Below are 27,372 nucleotides of genomic sequence, written 5' to 3'. Positions count from 1 at the left end.
ATTGCACTTCACAATTTACATGGCCACCTGCCAACTTCATCGTCTGTCAAACCTACGAAGCCTTTGCCTTCTTATGTCCTCTTCTGAGTGCTCAGGTGGGAACCAAAACCCATAAGGTCGCTGCTCATTATTGTGTGTTCCTCCACCAAAATCTACAAGACACAATGAAAAACAACTGTTATTTTGTTCTGTAATAGGAGAAAAATGCACATATATCCTGTAAGCCAAAGCATCACAACAGAAAGAAGACAGGGAATTGAATGGTTTCAATTATGATGGTTTCAGGGCAATTACAACTTCCAGAAACTGCTCTTAGTCAAATAAAAAGAAAAACCAAAACCAGAAAACCCCTCCAAACAATAAAGCTACCACCACCCAAAAAAAACCAACCCAACAACAAAACTAAAACGAACAACAAACCACAACCAAAAGAATATCTAACAAGTATTAACCTATTAATAATAACAAGTATTAACAAGCATTCACATTTTTCACAATCCCTACTTTACACAGTAAACTCCAGAATGTTAAAACTATTTCAGTGTCCTCAGCAGTTGCTTCTGGCAAAAGCAGCTTTTGTGTTTGCTTTTAGCACTGAGTCCAACATGTGCAGACCCACAGCAGATGCACACACAACTCCCACCCCCATCTGGCAGCATTTTCATAAGGGAAGGACACATGGCAGCCCAACCATACAAACTGTAAGCAAAATAATCTGAGCAGCAAGAGCACACCAAGCCTCACAGTTCTGTGCCCTGGCACCCCAAGAGGAGCCAGGACAGGCTACTCCAGGGGCTCTCCAGAATTCACATCAAGTCATCCAGCAAAGAAACAATGCAAGGCTTGGTTACACACACCAGCTCATCTGAGGGGCAAAAATCACAGTCTGCCTTCTGAGGAGAATTACAGTGTTAAGGATAAGCAAATTAGCTTTAAAGATATAAAACAATTGGTAATAAAGACTTTGTAACATTCAGCATTTCTTAAACTTTCACCTGCCCCACACAGGGTCAAAACTGCATTGTAATGCTGTAGTTTAATAATTTATTTTTAAATCATCATAATTAAACTACTTGCATTTTTTAAAAAAATTCTATTCAGTAGTGAAGTTGTCAATTAAATACCAAGGTTTCTCATGAAAACATTTATTTTTCTTTATAGAATCCCAGATTAATTTTTATTTAAGAAAATGGATACTGTTTACACAGTTAAGACAAGTCCTTGCGGAGTCCCCATAAAATATGCTCACCACTTCAAATATACATGTGCTTTAATAATCACTAGGAACAGAATGAGGTGTCATAAAAAAAATGAAAAATGCTCCTTTATATGTTGACTCAAAAATAAAAGGCTAGACAATGTATTTTGAAAAGCTTTATGTTCAAGAAGAGATCTTATTTTACATCAAACAATATGAACAGCAAAGTCTGGATGTTTTAAATGCATGTATTTGGATCTGCATGTAGATATTTAAATTATCCCCTTACCTAAAATAGTTCCCTGACACCTTTTTTCTCTTAATTACAGCAGAAATATTAATGAAATAACACCTTTATCTTATCAAAATATTTATAAGCCACAGTGTTCAGAAATGGTAATTAGGCCACTGCTACTACTGAAACACCACCTGACGTCTGTGCAAGAAATAAACACAGGCTTTTCAACACATCAGCAAAAAAAAAATTAGAGACTAAGGGAGTCTAAGATTGTATTTTAAGGATATGGAAAACTGCAACAACACCAGATGATAGACAAACCCAAAGGATATTACAACAAAACATTAGGATATTAGAACAAAACATTAGCTCTTCCATTGCATATTTTACAATTAATTTTATGTGAACTAGAACCATGTTCTGTGAATACAGAAGACTGAGACCCCATCCTGTCACTCTGTGGAGGAGTTTCTTTTGTTACTAAAGTTCACAATTAAAGCACTTTGGACCAAACCAAGAAAATCACTGTAATTGCAACAGATGTAACTAAACCTGTATTAATGCAATGCCACAGAAGTGTTACACCAAACACTCTCACTTCATTTTTCCACTTCTCTGAAGTTATGACCTTATTTTTAGGTTAGATAATAGGATGTGCAAGACAGTTTCTGTAAAGAATATATCAAGCTACCAAACTGCGAAAATCTCACTAGTAGAAATATACAGTTAGGTCTGATGCTGCCAGATAAGAGCAGTGTAGCAAATAAATAGCAGAGCTATTACGAAGCAGTATGTCTGTATTTCTTTTTCATGCCAGCATTAGTTGTGTTACAGAAGAATCTAGAACATTTCAGTTGAATAGCTTACCATTTTCAGTATCACCATCTGTCCTGGCACTAGTGAATGCGGTATCCATACAAAAACCAAACTATACAAACACTTAAATACCCATACAAAGAACACACACTTCTCATTTCCAAAAAAACTCTTACTTTTGTAGAGGCTTTATTGTAGAAGATAATCAAAGACAGCAGTAATCTCTTTTGAACCCAGCAAGTACCATACAGGTAACCGTAACAGAGAGTTCTGATCTGGATATTTGATCAAATGTCGTAACAACTTCCAGTACTTGCTTGGTTTTAATTTATACCAGTTTTATACAAATTCTCCCTTCCATAAATAGCATAGCCCTGCCAACTATGTTATAACAACAGAATATAATTAAAGTTCACTAACCCACACTTGGGTGTGCTACAGATCTCATACAGTGTGCTACACTGCACACCAAACTTGCCTCGCTTTTTAATGCAAAAATACCAAGGTTTCAAGTGTTCTGTTTGAGAAAATGGGAGTTCTCTTAGTTTGTAAACACCCAAATATTTTTTTCCCCCACATAATCAACGAGGTTGGAAAAGACCTTTGAGATCATCAAGTCCAACCTATGACCCAACACCACCTTGTCAAGCAGACCCTGGCACTGAGTGCCACGTCCAGTCTTTTCTTGAACACCTCCACGGATGGTGGCTGCACAGCCTCCCTGGACAGCTCATTCCAACCAGGTATTTTTAGATGCATTTGGAATTAGAAGCAGCAAACTGGAGGGCAGCAAGAAACCAGAGTCAAAAGCCCAGTGCTGGTCTACTCATCTCATCTCTTCCAGCCAATCAGCAGTCAAGTCTAGGTTTAATCAAACTCTCCTATGATTTACTGAGTTGTACAGAAAATCCTAAGGAAAGGCAGTGAAGATATTTTTCCTCCTTTCATACTTTAGAAAAACTAGGAGGCTTCCAGAAAGAGCTGAGACACACAAGACACAGCAACCTTCTCATTGTTTTGAGTTTCACTTGAAGTCAGACAGAAACTACAATTGAATAGAAAATATAAAATGGCAAAACTGCTTTTATTCTTTCCTGTCCTTCCCTCCGAAAAATGCAGACATGCTATACAGTCTGAGAGATTTGGCTTTTAGTACTTATCACTGCCCCATTTTTTCCTACTCAGCTCCAAGTATACCACATTCATTAGCCTTTGCTATTGTTTCTAACACAGCCCTTTGAGTTTCTGTCAATGTATGAAAAGAATGTTGTTATGCTATGAAGCCAACTATTCTTCCTGCTGCTCATGCCAATATGCCTCATCTACAGACTTGAACATAACAAACTGGTGAAGAAGAGAAATGGAAGTAACTACCGTTTCTGTGCTGTGCTTTGGAACAGCTGACAAATGAAAAATCAAATTAGCAGGAAAGTAGCTGAGGGTACTGAATTAAGAAGGAAAGTAACATACAATGAATCCAGATACAGCTGGACTGTTACAAGAGCAAGCAAGAACAATCTTGAACAGTTTCCCTCTCTCTCTTGTTTTTAAAAGAAGATGGTAAAATTGAGAAATACACAAAACCATTCCCTCCCAAAAGTCTGGTAATTTGTTTTGGTTAGGAGAGGAGATGGCTAAAGACTTATCTTTAATCCCTTCATACTTGAGGATTTTTATATTTATTTTAATCATGCCTCAAAGTCTCATCTTTGCTGTATCAGTAACACCAAAATAAACTCTTTTTGAAGTAAAATAAATCGTTAAAAGCACATTGGTAACATTTTTAGAAACTGTCAATCACTGCCTCATAAACCAAAACCTTACTGCACACTCAGATCATCTATTTGCTACAAATAATCAGTGCTACAAAGCAGAAGTAAGAGGATAGAGACCACTGCTGGACTCGATACAAAGAATTAAGGGAATTAGTTTTACAGCTACCTCCAGCTACCATTTAGCTGGATACTGAAATACCTAGAGGAGAGATGGCATAAAATAATCTCACTGCACTTCCCAAACATTTAATAATTCTCCAGATGTTAATTCACCTAAAACAAGGCTAAACTCATTATTAACTGAAAATGGCTGATATATTAAATTAATTATGTCTTTCTTTCTCAAGTATTGAAAGGAATTTACTATCCAACTCAAAACATCCTATATAAACATCCTACTTAACCAGCCCCTAGGCTAAGACTGACAGCTATTCCTCTCCTGAGTAGTAAGAAAGCCATTAATAACTTCAGTTAAAAGAAGAATTTCAGGTGGGCTGTACGTTTATCATAATGTAGTAGAAATATTTTGTTGAGCTGCAAATGGTAAGGTATCCTTTTCCTTAGAAAAGGACTGATTCATTCAGTCAGACATAAAAAAAAAGTTCAGAACATCATTTTTAAAATGGTCCCAATGAAAAAAATGTAAACTATATATATAATCTGTATAATTAATCCAGTGATAAACCAAAGTTAAAATAGTAAATTATTAAAATCTAAAATTAGGAATATTCACTGACCTTCATTTATCAGTAAAAACATTTCCAGACTAAGTTTGTCAACATTTGCAAGAATCTTAGTATATAAAAAACCACTTTGTTTTCCCGTTACTGCATTTCTGCTTGCCTAACAAAGACCCACAGCAACAAAGGAATTCTGAACAATATCCCTTTCCCAATGCCAAGCCTGAGAAACCCAGATGGACAGATGAAGATACAAAGGCACACTGGAGCCACTCCCCAGCAGCTCCCACTTTCTCCAAGGGTAAGGGATGCTTTTGTGCAGCCCACACATAGCTCCTTCTAATGATGCCCACAGCTGGGAAGCAGAAGTGCTGCTCTCCAGCAAGGTGACCCTGCCAAACCAACAACTTTCGCTCCTTTATGAACAAGTTCAAGTTACTGAGGGGAAAAAAAATATTTCCAGAGACCACTGAGGTCAGAGAAAAGACTCCCATTTGTATCACTGAGTCTTGGATCAAAACACCAAGAGGTCTCTACATCCATAGGCAAACCATGCCTTTAAAATAGGTGTAATGTGTGTATGTACACAAACCATCTCTGGCTACATCCAAGATTTAACTATTTTTATCGTTTTCCTCCTGTTTTGTCTTCAGCAGTTGAAACATTTGCAAGAAGGAAACCATCCAAAAGAACTGGCAGTACCTGCAAGTGTATTTGCATAGTTAGGAACTCCCAGAAAAAAATACTCAGCATTCTGTATACATTTCATCATGAAAATCTGAATAAATTCGTATCTCTAAATCTGTTGTAGCAATAGCAAGAACCTATGTCACTGTCAACTTGTGGCCTAAAGAGCAAAGGAAGCCAACTTAGGCAGTATTTCCAAAAATACCTGCTTTACAGAACTGGTCTTTACCCCACAGTATTTCAGAGGTGCTAACTGGCTGTGGTACTGGTTTGAAAGAGAAACCCATGGTGAAAGGCTCAGTGGTGCATCTTACCTTTTTGGTGAACTTTGATCACCATTGTAAAGAGTATTGGGAGGTTTTTGGTTCTAATTTTCAGCAAACCTCTTATCCCACATCAACCACTGTATTTATGAAGAGACAGATGGAAGAAAATCCATTAAATATTTGTAAAATAATTCTGACTATGCTTCTTGCTGCAAGTGGTCTGCTTCTTACATTGGTACCAAAACTTTCCATGTGGAAATAAAAATTCATTGATTTATTTTCCCAGAAATTTGCTTAAGAAAGTGTTGGTGATCAGGATCATAGAGCAGTTGCCATTTTAGAAAGGTATTTAGAACATGAGGTCTACTCAGTGGGTTTTCCAAGAGGTGTGTTGGGTACCATAGGTCTGAATTTCAAAAAAAAACAAACAAAAGGAAACCCATCACAAAAGTTGCATCTAATTCTCAAAGCCTAAGTCCTAGGATATGACTTTATGAAATGTATTTTAATCTGATAAAATGCACTGCATATTTGAGCACACAATCTGTTCTAAGGTATTTCTGCAGAAAACCACCACATTCAAGTGCAATGACTGGCATTTCTATAATTGCAGAAAGAACAGATAAACACCGATCAGAAAAAAATATTCAGCATTTCTCCAGTTTCATCACATAAGTTCCATTCTTATATTACAATCTTCCATGGACTGGGCACATTTCAAAGACTACAATAAAAAGTCCTGTCTCAGTAGCAGCAAACAGAAATGGGAACCCTTCCAGAGAACAGGTAAGCCAGATGCTCAGGTATTTCCTAACTGCTCCAAATGACTCTAACTGGCCCGTACCTGGCCATCTAGAAGCTTTTGAGTGGAAAGGTATTTATTTGTTTAGTTTTAAATGAAAAGCAAAGAAATGCATAGACAGTTCATGATAAAATTTAAGAGGAACATCTATATCTGGTACTTGTAGGTATTTCGCTATAATCACAAATGATAAAGATTATCAGCTTCATGTGTACAAAGCTTAGTCTTTTGTGCAAAAACACGAGCTTGCAAAGGATTCTTAACATTAGTAACATTGAAAGTCAGACACTGAGAAGCTCAAATCACCAAAAACCCCAACACCCACCACAACAAAAATCCAAACCCACATCCCACACTAATCAAGATATTTCTTCTGAGCAGAACAGCAAGCAAACAATAGATCAGAGACTTGGTTATACTGGGGTTACATTAAGGGTGGCTGGTAATGCCAGTATTAAACAAAAATGTCAGCCATATATTTGAACTTCATAGTAAAAGGAGTTTAAATATCAAAGGCCATGACTTTTTAAAATCAAAATTATTTTCTTAAAGGAAGAATTATTGCAATTTGAAACCAATATAAAATTACGAGAATAACAATAAAAATTAAAAAAAAAAACCCTAATCAAACTAAACCAACAAACTCTGGAGAGAAAACCAATTAATGTTGTTTAAATGGTTTCTTGTTTGAGGCAACAACATAACTACAACTGGGAATGGAAAAACTACAAGTAGCAGTTAGTTCCTTTCAGCGAATAGACCTAAATCACTAAAATAGTTGATAGTCTTAAGATTGATGCCTCCATAGATCTTAAACAAGCCTAGCAATTTCTTTTCTTGCACTAGACTCTAATTATTATTATAATAGAAATTTCCAGGATACTGCATAAAAACAGATCTGCAGTTCAGGAATGCCTGAATGTGGAATAAATAGAAATGCTGTATCTTTACGGTGGGTTTAGATAACCCATGTATGAGTTTAGAGAACAGTATCTACTGAGCTTAAATTCAATGCATGTCTTAATACAAATTAGTTTTCAGTTGTGGACAACAGCTGATACCAGGAAATTCTGTATTATGTCATTGGTTCTTTTACTACCTTAGCAGGATACGATCACAGCCATTTATAAGAATGGATCAACATTTAAATCCATAATGGCACATTTTGTGGTCTAAAAGCCATAATAAATGTACTTGTCCAACTAAGGATGAAAAAATATTCATGATCAATTGAAATTATAGGAATACTCTGTTGTCCAAGTTACAGAACAACTGAGATGGTTTAAATGTCATAGTTGGGGGGAAAAAAAAATTAATATGAGACCCCTAAATTGATTGTGGTACCTGCTATTACAATCTATTTCAAATTACTTTATGTATTTTTTTGTCATGTTAAGTACCTGTTTCATCATCCATGTAATTGCAAGAACCTCTGAATGCTCAGGCTTTAGGGAAATTGTATTGTGTTCAAAGGATAGTGCTCATTCAAGCTAATTATTTTTCAAACCAACTGACAGTGAAGAATATCCTAATTGCCCATTAGCACACTAAATTTCATCTCATCCTTTGTGTCCCTAAAACAGGTGTGATCAATGACATGCTCCATATCACGTTCTTTGTTAAGTAGGACATCTGCCTACAGGCAAACAGAACCTTTACACAGCTTGTTTAAGGAAGTATTTTGAGAGCTCAAATCTTAAATCTTGCTTGTCCAAACCAAAGTGCTCCAGCAGGTAGGAGAAAGAGGTGCAAAATAAAGATCTTTATATAATTGATCACACCAAATAATACTGAAAACAATATACAATGATACCTCTTCCTGCTTCACTTGCCTGTGAGGCTTAAAAACTGTAACAAGCACTGACACCAGGCACTACCAGAGTGTTAAGAAATGCTGCTGTTGGCAGGGAAGTTAAAAGTGAAACATGGTTTGCCACAGTAATCTCTAGTGTCGTACTATTGCAATTCATTCTTGCGTTTCATGTAAGGACATTCTCCAAAAAAACACATACTCTCTTACAGCACAAAACTTACCTTTGTTCAAAAACAAGCAGACAAAAAATACATACTTGCCTGGAGTGTTGGAGATTATTTAAGGCTACAAATGAAAGTTGCAGGTGATTCACATTGATACATAAAGGCTTTTAAAGTGCATACTGTCTACTTATATTATCATAATCTTATCATTGTTATTTGTATTCTGTTCTCTTGGTAGTTTCAAAAAAAACTCCACACATGGCTCATTCTTGCAAGTAACATCTCAAACTGCTTAATATTAAAAGCTTTGAAGGATTTCTTTCTCAAACGCAATGTTAAAAATTATGCAAAATATCATCTTAAAGCGAGAGTAAAATAGTCAGTATCCCTTACAGTAAAGCTCCTTTTATACCCATTCCTTCCCAAAATTACAAGATATGTCCAAAAATAAGTCATGAGGAATACACTTTGTTTTCCCTCCTGAGTCCCTTTCAGTATAAATCACAACTTAAGAGATAAAAATGCAGCAAAATTCCTACCTCTTTCATTAAGACTGTTTAGCACTGCTCTTTCAAGCTGTTCTTCTTCAGTAAGCCCACCTGTATAATCAAAGTAGCTCCTTGGAGCTCTGTATTGATAATCTGGATAATAGCCATAATACTCTGTAAAATGAATCAAAAAATAAAATAAATTACTGCTACTCAGGAAGTGTGAAATCAGATATTATCTTCTTCTTATCTTTCTTCCACAAATTAATTTGGGAAAGAAAAAATTTATTAGGGTTCAATTATTTATACAATATATGCCATGAATTAACTTCTAATTTACAAAGCTACAGCATGGCAACAGGAGAGAAAAGAACAGCAGAAAAAAGATAGATCAAGCATCTCAATTTCTTACAATTGTTATACTAAGTGTCACAGAATTGCTATTATTAAGAAGTTTCACACAGAAATTGAAGGACAGTTTTCATAATCTCCTTTTAACATTTAGTTGTCGATACTTGGACACTTTACTGGTATCACTAGAAAACAGGTATGGTTCAGGCTTTTTCTTCCCACGTCTCTTTCCCTTTCCCCCAGTGCCCATAAACCAATGTCATCATAAATTTCAGTCACCTTTGGATCTAGAGAAGTCATGGGGAAAGATTCCTGCAAATTCTTGCAGTGCTGTATACAACTCATGTTGTGCAATCGCACAGCTAAATCTGCCCTGCAAAAAGCCACCACAGCACAGATCTCGCCAGTGCCACACTCACTGCTGCTGCACTGCTGGCAACCAACCACTTCTGGCCATTTGCAACGTTGGCCAAAAATAAGCACAAGCCATTATCCACCCAAACACACGGGATTCAAAAGGGAAAAAATTACTTGGCTAGGTAATTGAGCAAGACTCTCTTCTTGCTAACAATCTGATCTTGCCTGAGCACAGAAAACTTAAGCTGAGAAAAATTATGGAAAAAAGTCCCCCTTTCAAGTGAGGGGAACTATGGAGAAAAGCCTCATTTTTCTATTCCATTTTTGTATTTTCAAAATACAAAGCTTTTGTGATATTTTAATTTCCACACAGCTGAAGAAGGGATTTTGAAGAACCAAAGTACAGCAAGGTTGCCAGTTTCTTCCAACGGACAGAAAATTACACAAAGGTTCTTCAAAATTAGGAAAGCTTTTAGGAAAGAAAAATATTTTTGCATGAAACAAGTACAGCAGGCCACTTCCTTTTTCTTCAGATTATTAACTTCAATGATAGTCTTGTTTTCTCTCATTGTTTCTATCAATTCCAGGTGAAACTTGTGGAGTTTCTGTGGTTAATAACAAATACAGAAGACAAAGGGAGGACAAATAAATAATTTCTTTTTAAAAAAGATTGTGCTGAATAAAAATATTCTGAACTCTAGAACCTTTAGACAAGTAAAACCAGCAATACTCTGACTTGAAAGTTATAAATGAAAAGCAGGAAAAACTGAACAGAGTAACTGCACAAAATTCCACACAGAATTATATATATTCCTCTGTATTTGCAAATATCCCCACATTAATTTTACATACACATGTATGTGCACACAGATGTATGTATACATGTATACATTATACACACACATTCTGTCTGTTTCCAATTTTTTTTTGTCTTGGAACATACAACTGAGATTAGGAGATTTTGCATACACCTGCAGTGAAATCTGACTGAGGGACAGCATGCAGCTGTTTCGTCTATACACTTCTGATGCAATCTTCACATACTCCTGTCACTCTCCTCTGCTTTATGTTAATCTGAATGAAAATTTTCTCAGCTATAAATTTATTTTCTGGAGGCTTCAAAACTGCATGCATGAAGAGTGTAAAATCCTGGTACTGAAGTCATGAAATTATCTGATGAAAGCAAAAGGATGCTGTATTTTAGGTTTGTTCTATTGTTGTAGTTTTTTCTATGTTTTATGTTTCACACTGCCAGCAAGTTGTAAGTGCTGTAATCTTTTAAAACAAGACAGTTTGGTAACATTGACATGTTCAAGGTGTTCCTATTAATCAAAATAAATGTCTTAATACTTTATTCATGAACTGTACTTAGAGAAAACCTAATTCAGCTACTAAATACTAAATATGTTAAAATTACACTTAAAACCTTTTTTCTTCTAAAGCTATTTCCTTGTACTGTTTCAGGAAATCTGTTCTGAAATAAACATTTATTTTTCTATTTAAATTGGTATTTAGAGGCACATAGTAATAACACAGCAATGCCAGAGAGTGAAAAACTAATCAAGATATGCATCATTAGCCTATGACACTAGATCGAGTTTTCTTAATTCACAGATGGCCAAATTTATTCCATACATCACACGTCAAGCAAAAGGTTAAATCTTCCATTAAGACTTCTGCAAATACAATGAAAGACAAAGTATATGCACAGGGAATGAACATAACAAATATATATTTTCTTAACTGCAGTTGTAAGTCATTTTAGACAAATGAATTTAGTACAAAGTAAAAATTAAATGGTTATATCTAAAGGCAAACTTGGAAGACAGGATAATTCAGGTTAACTCTCTCCATCTCTCTTTTGTCCAAAAGAACTCAAAGTAACAGCTTTTGGGGACTGCTGAAAACATGCAAAAAAACCCCAGACTTACTTGTCAGCACACTAAAGCTTTTTTTTCCCCCCTCCCCATCATGGCAGATCTACTACATGAAATCTCTTCCATTTTCCCTACTCAAAAAAAGCTGGAAAAGCAAACAGAACGGTTATTCAGAATCTATCTGCTCCTCCTTCACAAGGGTGGTCTTGTACACCCACCCAAGCTCTCAGCAGCTGGTGTTTGTACAGTGGCTGTAACAGATTACAGAGTTTAAATGTCAAGTACAAATTCTTATCTTCATTTGCTATTGAAGTACTTTTTCCAATATAAATCTTTTGAGTTCCCATCCACCCTGCTACTCTGGGATACTGAAGGAAGGTTCACTATCTGTGAGCAGCTGGGCTGGGCAGCACCTGTAGCTGGGTGAACACCTTTAACTGGGCTGAGATTGCCAGCCATGGGAACAGGTAACTTGTGCTTGCTGCCCATGCTGTGTTCACCTCTCATTTCACTTCGCAGAAGTAATTCTGTTTTATTTCTTTACTGGCCCTTAAATCAAATGTTTTTTGACTTGAGAGTAAATTAAAGTAATGAAAATCCTGGGTAAATATACTTTTAAAGTTGGAACAATCCCCGTTGCTGTTGTTGAGGAAAGCAGGCTAAGATCTTTTGTTTTGGAATTACAAAACAGATGTTTCAAAAATATTCAAGGGCCTGCTTGTGGGAATTATTAAATGTAATAATATAATTGGAGATAGATCATGGAAGACAAAATCCATCAGGGAGAATAAAAGCAGCTATAAACTTGGCTCAAGGTAAGCATATCTCAATTACAAAAGACTACACAAAATAAAAAATCCTGCATGACTAAACATCAGAGAACAGTAAGAATGATCAAATGTGTGAAAAAAATTTTTATAAGCAACCGGACAGACTCCAACTTTCCAAACTGAGGGAAAAGATGACCATTCTGAGTATAGGACTGAAGCCTAAAAAACCACTAAGAAAGGAAGTACCCAAAGAATGAAGGTTTAGCCTCCCTCTCCAAAGAAGAATTAATGTGTATCAAATGAAATTAGCAGTTAGCAGGTTCAAACCAAACCAAAAAATGGCAGATTCTAAACCAGGAAACAAACTGAGTCTTTTGCGACAATGTAGGTGTTAAAAATGTTCCTGTCGAGTCAAAGAGTTTTTGACAAATTGATGGAAGAAGGACCTACCACAGGCTATTAAAGACAAAATTCCCCCATAAAACTTTCTGCTGAACATCTTTAAGCCACAAGCCACTTCACACTGGCAGATATTTGAGAGAGTTATCACTATGTATTTATCCTGTTCTTCCAGCAGATGCCTAGGAAAGAGCATAAATCACTGCAGGAGGTAAGAGATGCCAGGATATGCATCCCTTAGCACAGATACAACACACAGAGCCCTTCTCCCAGCCTCTCCTGGCCCTCACGGACAAGGACTCCACCTATTATTTCTGTACACTCCACATGCAATGACTCAGTGTTCTGCAGGAGAAGTGAATCAAATATGCTCTGCTCAGTGTGCCAGTACTCCAACTATCCATCTATAAACTGAAGATGGCCTAAATTCAGTCTGGTGAGGAGGGGCTTTTTGCACGTAAATTACTTCATTTACAAAGAGTGTTCAAAGGAAGAAGATCTTTGTCAGAAGGGAAAATCCACCCTAGAACAGAACAGATAAATCTGCCAGATGAGGGCAGATTTACGCATGTCCAAAACAGTAGACACAGTTTTCCCACTGCTACACCTTGTGCAAAAGGGATGGTATTTCCCTGAGGTAGCATTTTAGGAAGTCATGACCTTAATTCGAGGCTTAAGCTTCTTGTACAAAATCCATCCACACACTTGCCTGAAGAGAAGAGACATGCCCAGAGAAGTAATATAAGCTAAGCAAGTATACATGTACAGAATATTTTGCATACGATATATATTTCCATTTATATAGCTCTCCTATAGGTTTTCTAATCATTAGCAAAAACTGTTTTTAAAGCTGGAATAAGTTTTTGGTTAAGTGGGTGAGAGCACTTACCTGAGTAATAGTCCCTTGGCCTGTCAGGCTCAGTGAAGAAAGAAATGCCAGCTAAATAAACGAATAATGCATATTCTGTTAGAATAACCATATTTTCTTTAAGGAACACAAAATTCAAATTTAAAGTACCCTTTCTTTAAGAGCCTGTTTCATAAGATACAAGCAGGAAATCAGTCACAGGTACCTGTGGATTGTTTTGGCATCAGTGTGAGAATATACTATTGCAAGCTTGTATGTTGTTCCAGATTTTATAGTAGTGTCCCATGTTCAAGCAACATATCTATGTAGACTAGAAAAAAAACCAACCTGTAACATTCTCCCCAGGACATATAATGAAAAATTTCTGCACTGAGAGTGTCCATTAGTAGTAATGTTTAATGCACAGAAAACTGAGGACTGGAGCAACACTGCATTATTCTTGCTATGCTACATAGGAGAAAAAGAATGACCCGTGTACTGAACACAGCTTCCTGCAGCTCTCCATCACACAGCAACCTGCACAGCAGCAGGGCAGGTTCCCCTAACAGTACTGTGGGGTTCAACACTGACTCCCAGAGAAAGCCAGTTTGGAAGGGACCTCAGAAGGTCCCCAGTCCAACTCCGAATCAGAGCAGGGCTAGTGAGAAGATCAGAGCAGGTTACCCAGTCAGGGCTGTATCTTTCCAAGTCCAAGGCTGGAGGATGCTGAAGCTGCCCGGGCAGCTGAGCTGATGCTCGCCTGTTCTATAGTCATCAGGTAGTTCCCCCATGGCACAGAATCAGGCAAGGTTAACCTTTAACTAATGGGACACCTGACATCTGTTCCCTCCAGCAAGGCAGGAAATCTGATGCTTTGGTGTCCTTTTATCCCTTCCAACTGCTGAACATACATGACTTATAGCCTATACCCAAACTGTGATCAAACCTCCAGAGAGAGCACACACATTTGAACAAATAATTCCCCACTATACAAACACCGTATCTGTGCTCAATTTGATGGAACAATCATGAATAAAGTACTCAATCTATCAAGTAGCCAGTCATAAAAAGCCAAATATTCTGCCAACCAACCCCAGCACAGCTCTTGTGCCAGGGCTTAGACTTCCAATTAAAACACTGGTATTTATGGGAGTGCTCATTTAAAAGTTGGCAGGGCTGTATTTAAAACAATTTTTAAGACTAAAGATGTCTAAAGATACAATCTTTTAAAAAAAATAAGTATTTCTACAATATGAAAAGCTGTAATCATGCATTGTTGGAAAGCTTGAAAAATTACAGTAACAATTTCTTAAGCATCCCACCACCTTTTTCAAACTGTAGAGACTTCCATTAGAATGGACACAAGCAGCAGAAATCAAGATGGAAACATTCGGTTCTGGCATGTATTTGGCCTCACCACACTTGATTTGAGGTGACACTTTCGCTGAAAGATTATGCTCTAAATAAATACTTAAAAAGAAGGGTAAAAGGTACTCCTCTACGTAAAAATATCTGAAAGTCACATTTATTCTTAATTGTTCTTATCCCTATTTAAGAAAAAGAATTGAGGTTTTTCTTCTGCATTAATAAAATGAGCATATCTTTAATTGTCTAAAAACTTGCTGGAATGGTCTGAATTTCTATATGCAAGACTTACTGAATTTTTTTAAAAAAAGTGTTTCTTATGCAGATTTTGTAAATTCAACAAAATTATATACCGGCACAGGCTTGCATGATCTTTTTCAGAGGCCCCATAGTGTACATCAATCCAACAAGAATCCCAGCCAGATGCCCAGCAAAAGAAGTCCTAGAAGATAAAATAATCTTGTGAGTAATGGGAGCCTTTTTTTCATAGGGATACAAAAGGGAAAGTGCAGAATTTGTCATAAAGAGAAAGTCCCTGAGACTTCTCCGAGAAAAGTCCTTGAGTGAGACCAAGCACAGAGAAATTACCTGCCTGCAAGGATATAATGCCAAGTATTTTTGTAACTACCTTTAAATTGGGAGGAATACAGTTCCAGAAAAGTATTTAACAAATATCCTGAAAAAACTAATTGACGAGACCATTTTAATTACTCGTTTAAAGGACAGGATATGCTTTCCCTAACAGCATTTAAACACTTACCAAATGAGTAAACTGGTTTTAAGCTTTAAAAAGTAACTTACATTGTAATGTCTGGGTAGATCTTACCAAAACCATTTACAATTCTGAGTGAAAGCACACAGTACTTTCTACTGCATTTTTATCAATGCAATCCTGCAATTAGTCTGAGATAAGCATGAATGCAGATCCACTGCAATCCTTGTCACACACTGCCTTCAAAATTGAAAGAACAATTGAAGTGCTGAGATCCAAATTCTTTTCCATGCATGCTAACAATTTCTTTTAGAAATATCATTACCATTTGTATACAGAATGAAAAGGCTCTGGAGTCTCTTGAGAAATCAACCCAGAAACATACGTTTATAGTAAATAAGGAGATTTGCTCCACTTATTGCCATGACTATGGGGTACTCTATGAATTCAAAAAACAATTTTCAGCATTCAAGTTAAAGAGTTAAACTCTTTTGTGTTTAAACAGGTTTAAACATAAATTAAGAGAAGATCTTCTGAATTTAAGCAGATGTAAACACTACTTGCAAATTTTTCATCTCTATTATGAAGTTGCAGAAGCCAATACACTAAACATTGAAATTTCCTACAATGTGCAATTAGAAATAACTCTTTTATATTGACTGTCAAAAAAAAAAAAAAAGAGCTAAAACGAGCCTTTTTTCCTTCATAAAGTAGAAACGAAACCTCTGTTTAATGTACAAAGTATAATATTTGCATCAATTTTTACATTCAGGTCAATCATCCGCAGGAGTTACACAGATGATGGCACCAGCGCTCAAGCCAAGACAACTCCTGTGCATCAGTGGTAAAAGGAGACAGGAAAATGCACATGTCAGTAGAGGAAGGTAAAGACCAAATCCAAATTCACTCTTTTGCCACCTACTTAACCACAAACTTGTATCCTGCCATGTAGAGTTGCAGTTCTCTCTCATCAGTAACCAACAACTCTCATAAGAGTAACACATAAAGGCTGATGTGAACATTTATAGGTTAAAGGTGGTTACCAAAATAAAGTATCTATAAGGAACTAATTTTCCAAATAGATTTTTCTGGAACAGATTTATGAAAAATGCATGCCTCACCTGGAAAATAGCTGACCTCAGAAAATTAAAAATACTTAAAAATCACCTACTCTAGAAATCTCCAACATGATATTGATTCACCTCAGATATCTGCCCAGTTCTGGAAGAGGCACAGATTAAACAGAAAGTAACTTTTCACATATATGTTCTTCCATTAAGCAAATAATCCCAAGGACTGCTAAGCAAAGCCTACATCTCAATACCCTTACTTTATGGAAGGTGAAGATTAGAAGGATACTGAATGCACATTAAAATTTTTCCAAAACAAAAACATTAATGAGAAAGAAAATAATTAGAAATAATTATTAGATTATTAGAAATAAATATTAGAAAATAATTAAATTTAGTAAACTAAATCCTCTCCTAGAACACAAATCAAAGTTTCCAATAGGCTCAATATTACTTTTGGATCTTCCATTGCTTATGGATTCTCAAGTGAACCTGCTACATCAGTCCATTCAATAAGGCAGGTCCAAATTTACTGCATGGCTTTCTGACTGGACAGAATTCTGCCCCAATTACTGACCTCTTAGCTATCCAAAACTAAATTATGCAACTTAGTCTACAAAAGGAACCAGTTAAACATACACTTCAAATATTACAGCTTGCCCTGAGCATACAGATGAGCTTGTAAGAGCAATACTGTAAGAGCTACAATTGCTATGGTTCATTGCAAGGCAGTTGGCAGTTACTAATTAAACATGTTGTGTTCTAGGACATGAATTTCTGGAGCTCACTACTTGTTTCCTGTAGCCCCCATTATCATTTAAGTGCTGTGAAATTGCCCTCTGTAGAGGTCACTGTAGAGGTTTAGATGAGGCAGCAACCTAAACTTCCATGAAATTATGAAACATTTTTTGATATTATTTCTGGACTTCCTATCCACTCTCTACCCAAAGACATTTCTACAGTAATGTAACTGAAAAAGAACAGCACCAATCTCTGAAATGATGTTTTTCCTCTACCATAAACAGTGTGATACGGTTTTACTTCATACATAACACTCTTTCACTATTCTTTACTAATAAACAGTATTGTTAAACATACCACCAAATAAAAACTATGTTCAGCTAGAACAACAGTTTGTATTTTTCAGAAAAATGTTTTTAATGCACTGAAAGCTTTAGTTTTATATTTCTAACAATGCCATGCAGCTCACAAATAAAAATGCATTTGGGCAGAGCATTCTTCTGTCTTTAATCCTTGCTGCAGTCAATCAAGCAGCCAGGCATAAAGCAATAAAACCAGTGTTTAACCTAAGCAATATTTGAATTCTCCTTCTGCTCTTGGAAATCTTCTATCTGTATATCATAGTATCTGACAAGGAACATCTCAGTATTGCTGAGCTCTTTTTTTTTTAATCTTTCTCAAAACTGGGAAATTGCATATAAACTGTGATTTGCTAGTTCATAGGTTTTGTGTCTTACTTTGCACATATTCTCCAGTGTGATGCACAGTTACAAAATATTACACAGGAAAATAACTGATTTGCAAATAGGATTACAAAAATCAACTGCCAAAGAAGAGCAAGGCCCTGTTCTCACAGAGGTGGGGCAAATGAACTGTTCTGGCACAGAACACACAAGGAAACCGAGGGAGATGACCAGCAGCACACCAGGACAGTGACACTGCACAAAATTTGCAGAATTCTGGATGATAATTCTATCGTAAATTATAAGTGACTAAGCCAGAGTGGGCTAGGACAGAAATGGCAAGCAAACAGCGGAATGCTGCTCAGCTAATGAAGCCCTTGGCACTATGGTGTAGTAGTTTAGTTACCTCATTGAAAAAGCACATCCCTTTTCCTTGTCCACCAGCTTTTGTTATCTTCCCTCTAATACTCAGTTACACCTTCTGGGAATAGTATTTCAGATTTTTATTTTGAGATGTACTCAAAGTAGAGGTTTTTAAGGAAAAAGCAGACTGCAGCCCTAACATTGCATTGGGATACCAGCTAACACTACTCACACTTTGTGATACATTTCCAACTACTCCAGACAGCCCAAATCTCTTCTCCTTTCTTTGAAATATTAAATGCACTTACCCTGGGGAGATTAAGTGAATAGCCACCAGCTCCACCCAACAAGCATATTTACTGGATATCGGCAATCCAAAGACACTGCTAACTCTTCCTGGATTATAATGATTGTTTAGAACTTTCAAAGCAAATAAGACTCCTGCAAACAAGAAGAAATCACATGAAGAGAAAAGTACTTGTGCACAAATAATAAAGAAACGCAAACAATTTGAAGTACCCTGAAGTTTCAAAGCACCACGAAGCATACTGCTGCATGCCAGAACAACAGTTCTGTTTTTTCAGTGATACTTTTCAGTGACTTAAAAAAAAAAGGATATAAAAATTACGTATTTGTGTAACAGCGAAATCTAAGCTGCTTTTTAGTGTGCCTGCTCACTGTTGCTATTCAGGTATTCAAAACTATACAAACAATTCAAAAGGGGAGTTCTAGTGGAAATAATTGACTAAATTAGTGAACTCAAAAAATGTTCTGAGTTGAGGAAAGCCACTACTGAAAACCAAAGATTTGTAAAGCTCAACAGTAGGTTCAAATTCTGAATTAATGGAAAATCATCTTACACACACTTCAGAATCACTTGGTTCTGAAAAAAAAGTAAATAAATCACCTTTAACCACAGTAAACAATCATTGATATCTAACTGACTGCAACTGTTTTATCATGCAACCACCAGCTGATATGATGGAATGAATTCAGAGAACTTACTGGAAGTGCTATGAAAAAGTTCCTCTAAAGAGAACGCTCACAGTGGTCTGAAAAAAACTTGGAAAAATGAACAAGTAGAAGTCTTGGCATGGACACTTCGAGGCTGGCACAGGCAGCCAAACCCTTCAAGGAAAGATTCTGCACTCAGGGACTCTACAGCCCCCAGAAAGGCTGATACTAGAACTGGGCACATCTTGTTACCAAAGGGGGGTGACCAGAAAATATCTGGAGGTCCAGAAGAGCAACTCCCAGGATGTTCCAACTCATACCAACCAAAATATCACAAGGAATCCTCAGAGGTGCTGAAGCAGCTTTTTTAGAAGCTGAAAAAGAGGGCTTGCCTTCTAAGGCTAGGTCCCACTGACAGCAAGGAAATCCCCTACTTGTCCAGGAAAGCAGTATCCACTTTTCCACTTGACTGCAGACTTTTGTAAAGAGAAGGAGTTTACTGACTTGAAACTGATCTCCTAAAGAAGACAATCAGGTTTTTGAATGTCGCTATCAGAAGCAAAACTAAGGGAGTCTCTCCAAAGACAGGCACGAGTAATTTTAAACTAACAGGCTTTTCTAGAAGCCACCTGATGAGCATTACTGACATCAGAAAATTCAGAGTTCAGACTTCAATTAACCAGTGATATTACACAGAAAACACAATTATACCAGGATGATGATATTTTCATGTTCTCAGGTAAAGTCCCTGTCAGTCACAAGAACATGAAATGAGTATATGCCTTAAATTGAAAAATAGGATAACCTTACTGACATGACAATCATACATACAGATGTACACATATCCACTTTCTACAATTAACAATTATTGTTATATAGCAACTATACATACTAATTTTACATATGTAAATTGGACCAACCCTCTGTCTTACCTGAAAAACCTACTCCACAATTCATTTCATAGGAAGGATCATCCAGAATTACCACAAGCAGGAGTTCCAGCACCATATAAACTACTCCAATCAGTACTGAAAATACTGCAATTATGTAGGCAAACCATATGCTCTTAAGCTTTCTTTCCAGCATTATGCCCTTCCAAAGCATGGAAATCATGTTATAATACAAATGCCAATCATCTGCATGGTGGAAAGGAGCAAGCAGCAAACGCTGCCAGTTCTTTCTGTGGACAGCTTCATTTACACTGAGACACACTTCAGACAGTGGCCTCACAGGATTCAGAAAGAGAAAAATATTCAGTACAAGTACCCCAAGAGTAACACAAGGAATGTTCTGGAGTCCAACTTGAGAAATTTGATAAAGCAGCAAAAGCAGTCCAGCACTGACTCCTCTCTGCCTTCGTTCCATTATTACTTCTTATTCAAATAAAAGTGAAGATTATTCCGATTTCCAGTCTTCTGTTCAATTCAAAACCATGCAAGTTTTGGAAATTCTGAAAGAAAGAAGGTAACTTGTTATATACATATAGGGGTGTTTTAAAGCTCACCACTGTTTTTGGGTTTTTTTAAACACAAAAAAATTCATCAAGGTAACCAGCTGAGACCTGTTATATATCAGAACAAAAATTCAAGTGAGGAAAAAAAAATCAGAATTTGTAAACTTACATAAAACACAAAAAAGGAGATTTATACAGATAATGCAGGCAAACATTGTGAGAAAAAGCAGTCTGCAACCTCTCTTTCGCATCCCTGGACAGGCTTTACTTAATCCATAAAGTACCTGGGTGTTCTAAACATGTTCTCATTAATCCTGATTCATTCAATAATTAAAATGCCATGAAGGAAAACAGTTTCAAATTCTACTCTAGAGTCTCAGGTTCCAGGATTCCTATCTTTGCTACATATTTCAATTTTTTTTAATGATTATTTTTCCAACTTTTACAAATATTCAAAACAAGTTAAGCTTGAAAACTAAGTTACAATTTCAAAAAAGTAACAGAGACGCAGCTAAGTACTCCTACATGCAGTTTGAAAATTGTTACTGCTTTCCTAGGGATTAGGATAAAGACTTCAGTTTAGAAGCATGTGATGGAGAAAAGAAAACTATAGAAGGAAATAATATACAAAATCAGCATATAAAATTTAAAGAGTTATGACAAAATTTTCATCTCTGCTTTATTTATGCCAGTAAAAAATGGGATTAAAGAGAGCTACAGAAATAGATCAGGCTAGAAACGGAGTTACTCTGACAGGAACTGACAAGGGAGGAAGCTGCACAGGACAACACAGCACAGGGGAACGTGGAGTTTCCAGAGCATGGAACCACCTGTGGAAGACGGGAAGAGACGCAAGATTTCAAGCAGGTTCTGAGGGCTACCCCAACTTGGCCAGTCCTACTTTTACTTCTGGAAACTCTGCAAGGTGGCCCAACAACAGCACAGCCTCTCCTCCCCTCCAGTGTGCCCTTCTTTGCAGAACTACTGAAGATACACAACACATTATTCCACGTTAAGTATCAGTTACGTAGAACCAGCAAAACACAATTACTCTTCAAAACTTTGCCAGCAGGTTTCAAATGAAACCACCTGAAATATTGAGATATATACAAAATTCTCAACACCCCATTAACCTTCTTTATCACTATACACAAAATAGTTAAAATTGGTAATATATTCATTTTTTATTTAAATGCCTTTCCAATTCATCATATGAAATGATTCCTCTTCAGCTTTTTTATTAGATAAACAAGCAACAATCTAATTCTTCTAGAGGACAGGAGGAAAAACCAGACATTTATAAAGGACAGCTCAAGATGCAAAATTTAACCTTCCCCTATGTCTGTCAGGATTTACTAAGTTTCACATTTCTATAGACTATTGCTATGCCTGCAAACACTTTACTGAACATTTTTACTTAGGTATTCAGAGTATTCTTAATAATTTGATTCAGTTGCATTTCATGAAGTCAGTGAGCACGTGGAAAAGAAGGAAAGCACCTCTGGATGATGTTACCCTGTAACAGCAAAAGGACCTGCGAGACCAGGATAGGGTGGAACATCGAAGACAACAAGGTAGTGGCCAGCCTACCTTCTCTGCTTATCCTGAAGTGAGAGGAGCATGTAGCTCCATGGTAGTTCACACACAGAATTAATTAATGTCACTTCCTATAGTTAAGTATTCTAGTCTCTGCATTTCTCCTTAAATCACACTCATGCTTATTATAGCAATTTAAGAGAAGAAAAAAACAACCTGGTTGGGTTTTTTTATCCTCAAAACAACTGCAGTAAACCAGAATGCATGTAAAATGTATTTGCTACATTACAATGAAAGTCACTGCATTTTTCCCACGTTATTATCATGGAGATGCTGCATAATGTCTGAGCCTTGTCCAAAACAGAGTGAAAACACCAGAAATGTACTTTATACCAGGCCTCTTGAACATATAACTGCCTTCCAAACCCAGTTTCAAATTATCACAATTTAACTCCAGAGACCACAGCTGTAGCCCCCACAAAGCTTAAATGAACCAACCTGTTAAAGTGTTAATTGGTCATTGCGGATAATTAACATTGTCAGTCTTTGACTTTAAAGTCAACATTAAAAAAAACCCAAACCCTTAGTTAATCACAAGTTTAATCAATGTCATTCCTTTTTTTCCACACTACTTGCTCTGGTATCAGGCAGACCAACACCCCCAAATATTCTTATAGTCTTCTGCCCAGACCTCTGGCTTTTCTTGTACCACTAACACAGTTACACCTTTTTCATCACAAAACAGTCGACACAAAAACTGCTAGAATTTAAAAGTGAACATCCTTTAAATGCAAGTTATGTGGAAACCTCAAAATCTTGCCACACCGTTTTGTTCAAATTGCCATATAGTCTTGTGTTTTAAAGCTTCCATCTCTGCCTCTGATACTCTTAAATTTCCAATTTAAGTACTTATAACACCCATGCACCCAAAAAAAGAAACCGTCATCCAGCACATATCCAGACAATAATCATGGAACAGGGCTGGGAATGCTTTCCACCATGATTACAACAGTACTAGTTATCATAAACCATTCCCATTACTGGGAGCAATCAAAAATGTCAGCCAAAACACATTATGTGTTTGAGTTGAAAGGAAAAAGATATAAAAAGATATATATATATAGCTATTTGAGAGCCTTTAGGAATGCAACTCCCTTAAAACACACAGAGCTTTTAACTGTTTGAACATTCCTCCTCAGCCTCTACTCTGTTTATTAGAGTTGAATGAGGCTTGAAACAATGAAGCACTTTTTCCTTTCTCTTTTTTTTGAAAACATGCCACCCACTTAAAAATGTACAAATTTCCAGAATAGACTTGAAATGGACATTTGTCCTGCATCCAAGATGCCACGTGTCTGCATTTTTGTCACCTACTCAAAATAAATATCTGAACTAAATATTCTTGGAATTTGTTTGTTTTGTACTAACCAAGTAAAAAGTATTTAAACTTTTTACTGTGACAACCCCCCTCACTCACTTGGCAACCATAAAATATTATGACTTTGCATTACTAAAAAACTCACGTAATAAAGTAAATATTTTAGTAAATACCAGTTAAAATGAAATGTTCTACTCTCTTTTCCTATAGCTGTAATTTCAGTTTAGAGGAAACGAATCTCCCTGTACCCTTGCTCCCCCCAAAACAGACATAACAACCCTGAAATTTTGATTTATTTTTATGCAAAATCAAGTACACTCTGGAAATAAAATTGTGCATTCAGCCTACACATCCAGATTAGAGCTAAACTAATATCAAAACCACTTGAAACATAAAGGGTGAGTATCAGATCCTAAGGACAAACCATTCCACAATACAGATAAGCCTCAACAGGCCCACACTACTTGTCTGTGAAGATACCAGTCTCAGGACACAAAGGCTTCTCCCCGTAAAGACAGAAACTGTTTTTAGGGCAAAAGAGGAGGGCAAAGGAAGCAGGAGCAAACCGTAAACACTTTTACTGTGGCCCTCAAACTTTGGAAGGGGGTGAGGAAAAGGCCCAAGAGAAAAAAAAAAAACAATGCAAGGAAAAAAACCCTAAAAATCTGAAACATAATGAATCATCCTATTTATATTTAATAAGTATGCAAGGAGAAGGTCAGCTGCAAGCTGTCAGCTACAACAAGCTCTGAAATGTACAGTAAATTACATAGTTCATAACAAAGAGAAGGTTCTGACTTAAATTATAAAATTAATTACTTCATAAAGAACAACTTCTGGATTCATCTAAAGGGCTTTCCTTCACAAAGGAATACTGAATGGTGAACTGAAAAGACACAGCATTTCAGAATTTGGTGAGAGAAGTCACCCATCTATAATAAAAATGTTTTAAAACTATTTAAGTCAATAACTCCCTTGCTGAGACAATACAAAGTTAAATATCAATGTTAAATGACCTCATAAGTGGCTAGATCACAGTCTTTTTTTATTATGCAACATTTTAAATTTCATTCAAAGTTTTCTGTTAGAATAGAGAAGTTCTTCTGTGTCTTATATCTGCTTCAGCATGAAAACTGAAAATCTTTTACAAATTTTTAATCCTCTTAACCACCACTAAAAGAGGAAGTCCTTAACAAAATAAGCTTTTAAACTAAGAACTTCAATTTAAAACTAAAAATGTGTTCTGAAGGGCATAACAATTACTACCCACAATAAAATATACACATGTTAAACAATACATGCCAAGAATCATTTTGGCCACTTTATCCCAAAATAAATGAGACAGCTTTCACAGGAAAGAACCCAAGGGACTAGGTCAAATCTCTCTCATAACAGACAATAATTAGTAACCGCCTCTCAAAACACCAGGATACATCTACACTAATTGAAGAAGTAAAGTAGTCATAAATATTTAATGTATCACTGTACTTGTAAAGGTAAGGGGATGTCACAGCTTAAAATAAAAATACATCAAAACAACAGTGAACTTCATATTAGGCCACAGACGAGTTTTAACTTCACAGACGTTTAATTCTAATTAAGGTCATGGATTTGGGTTTTGGTTGGGGTTTGTTTTTTGGTTTTTTTCCACTTGATTTCAATTGTTACACTCGTATAATTGTAGAAGAGCATCCTCCTTTATCTTAAGAATTTTGTAATATTATTAAAAATGAAACCATCAAAGATTGCCTGACTCCACTTCAGAAGTGCGAACCACAACAACTTTACAATTTTAGCATTCCTTGGTAGATTTGAGGGAAAATTTGTCTGCAGTGTGTAGGAGAAAAGAAGAACAGGAAACTTACTTTTTGAAGAAATCCATTTTAAATAATATTGATAAAATCTACAAACAATTCAGAAACATATGCTTTCTAGTATTAGTGTTATACTACTGTTGTTAACACCTCCAATCTATGCCAGTAAAAAAACCCCAAACAAACAGTTCCAGGAAGAACATCACTGTGCTATTTCAGGAAGTCAAACCAGCTCAGGTATTGTTAATTACATTTTATAGATACCCGAATTACTTAAACTTGGTGTTTTAACAGCTGTAAGAAAGCTTACCAAATACAGCCAAGATACACTTGCCATTGCTTCTTCTTTGATATAGGTAGAAGTTATTTGCAGTTTTTGGGGGTAGGTTTTTTTGTTTCATAGTTTTAACAAAGGAAGGGATATAGTTCTGACCAGCTACTGATTTTTTTTTTTTTTTTAGTAAGTTATTTACAGAATTTGCAAAAAATACCGCTTTAGAAAATGGGGTAAATGAAAGCAATAAACCCAAACTGCGGAGGCTGTGAGGAGCACAGCACAGCACATGTGCGGGTGTGGCTGCGGATAAGCCCCGCGGGTTCCCGACACCCGGCTGCTCCTGCGCACCGAGAGCGCTTCCAAGAACTGAGTCCCACAGGCACGAGGGTGGGTATGCGTAAAAAGATAACGGCTGTGAAACCGGGAAATATTGGGGATTCGACTTCTGAGGCCGCTTCACTTCCGTAATTCCCACCACCACTCCTTGCAGCGGCGGGGAACGAGCTAAACTCTGCGGAGGAAAACTTCCCACAGAGCGCACCTTGCGGGCAGCTGACCCTGCCCAGACCCCACCCGCTGGGGCTTGCACTGGGCACCCCCGGCTCAGCAGGGCGGCCCTCCCCGGGCGTGGGCCGCGCCCCTCACGGCCGGGGGGCCGCTCTCCGCCGGGAGGAGGCGGCAAAGGCAAGAGAGGAGGAGAACAGAATAGGAGAGCACGGCAGGAGGAGGAGCCGCCGCGCAGGGACAGGGAGGTGGCGGCGGCGGCGGCTCCAACGTGCCCCCCTCCCGGCACTCACGTTCTCCGGCGGCGGCAGCACCCGGGCCCTCCCGCTGCCCCACGTGACCCGCGGCCGCCACTCCGCGGCGAGGGGAGCGCCCCGGCCCCGCCCCGGGAAGCGCATCGCGCCTGCGCCGGGGCCGCCGCGCCGCCGGGGGCGCTGTGCGCGGGCGGGCTGAGGGCTGGGGCGGTGGCTCGGGGCGGCCGTCGGTCAGTGGCGCTGCCCACTGTTAAAATACATCATCAGATTTCCTTTGAAAGCGTTTTACTGCACATGCAAAACAGTAACTAGTTCTGTAGGTTTTATAGTTCGAGGACTTTTTTGCAAGCGTTAAAAGCAGTTAGATAAAGATACTGCAGAATCACAGAATCAACAAGGTTGGAAAAGACCTCAGAGATCATCAAATCCAATCTACGACTAAACACTACTGTGTTAAACAGACCGTGGCACTCAGTGCCACATTCAGTCTTTTGTTAAACACCTCCAGGGTCGGTGACTCCATCTCCCTGGGCAGCCCATTCCACTGTCTAATCACCCTTTCTGTGAAGAATTTCATCCTACTGTCTAACCTAAACCTCCCCTGGAGCAGCTAAGAACTATTAGTTTCACTTGTGTAGAGTACTAGTCACTGGTGTCACTGTATTATTCCCCAAATTTGACACAGATATCCAGACTGTGAGCTTTGTTACTAATATTCAGTGGGGAATACAGTGAGCAAA

At 37.3% G+C, this 27,372-nt stretch overlaps 1 protein-coding gene across 2 annotated transcripts; it reads right to left on the bottom strand.

The window, feature by feature from the left end:
* On the bottom strand, positions 1 to 26,693 carry RHBDD1 (rhomboid domain containing 1). 2 transcript variants are annotated; one of them, XM_082287820.1, is made up of 7 exons: positions 26,672 to 26,693; positions 20,349 to 20,866; positions 18,771 to 18,903; positions 15,247 to 15,335; positions 13,571 to 13,621; positions 8,979 to 9,101; positions 1 to 152 (listed from the first exon to the last, which is right to left on the bottom strand). In XM_082287820.1, exons 2-7 carry the CDS (start codon positions 20,779 to 20,781, stop codon positions 37 to 39), a joined length of 945 nt encoding a protein of 314 aa, XP_082143946.1. In that variant the 5' UTR covers positions 20,782 to 20,866; positions 26,672 to 26,693; the 3' UTR covers positions 1 to 36. The 2 variants fall into 2 exon arrangements, with proteins under 2 accessions (XP_082143946.1, XP_082143945.1); XM_082287819.1 differs by lacking the exon at positions 26,672 to 26,693 and adding an exon at positions 25,908 to 25,991.
* Between the last annotated feature and the right edge of the window lie 679 nt (positions 26,694 to 27,372).

This window comes from Coloeus monedula (assembly GCF_965178545.1).
Source record: "Coloeus monedula genome assembly, chromosome: 10".
NCBI lineage: Eukaryota > Metazoa > Chordata > Aves > Passeriformes > Corvidae > Coloeus > Coloeus monedula.
Note: the sequence above shows the minus strand (reverse complement) of the source record. Positions and strands in the feature narration are given on the sequence as shown.

Excerpts from the sequence above, each read along its gene's own strand:
- RHBDD1 (XM_082287820.1), bottom strand. The coding sequence starts at position 20,781 with ATGGAACGAAGGCAGAGAGGAGTCAGTGCTGGACTGCTTTTGCTGCTT. Across the intron at positions 13,622-15,246 it reads GATCATGCAAGCCTGTGCCG|CTGGCATTTCTTTCTTCACT; the intron begins GTATATAATTTT and ends TCGTTTATTTAG. Across the intron at positions 153-8,978 it reads AAACAGTCTTAATGAAAGAG|ATTTTGGTGGAGGAACACAC; the intron begins GTAGGAATTTTG and ends TGTGTCTTGTAG.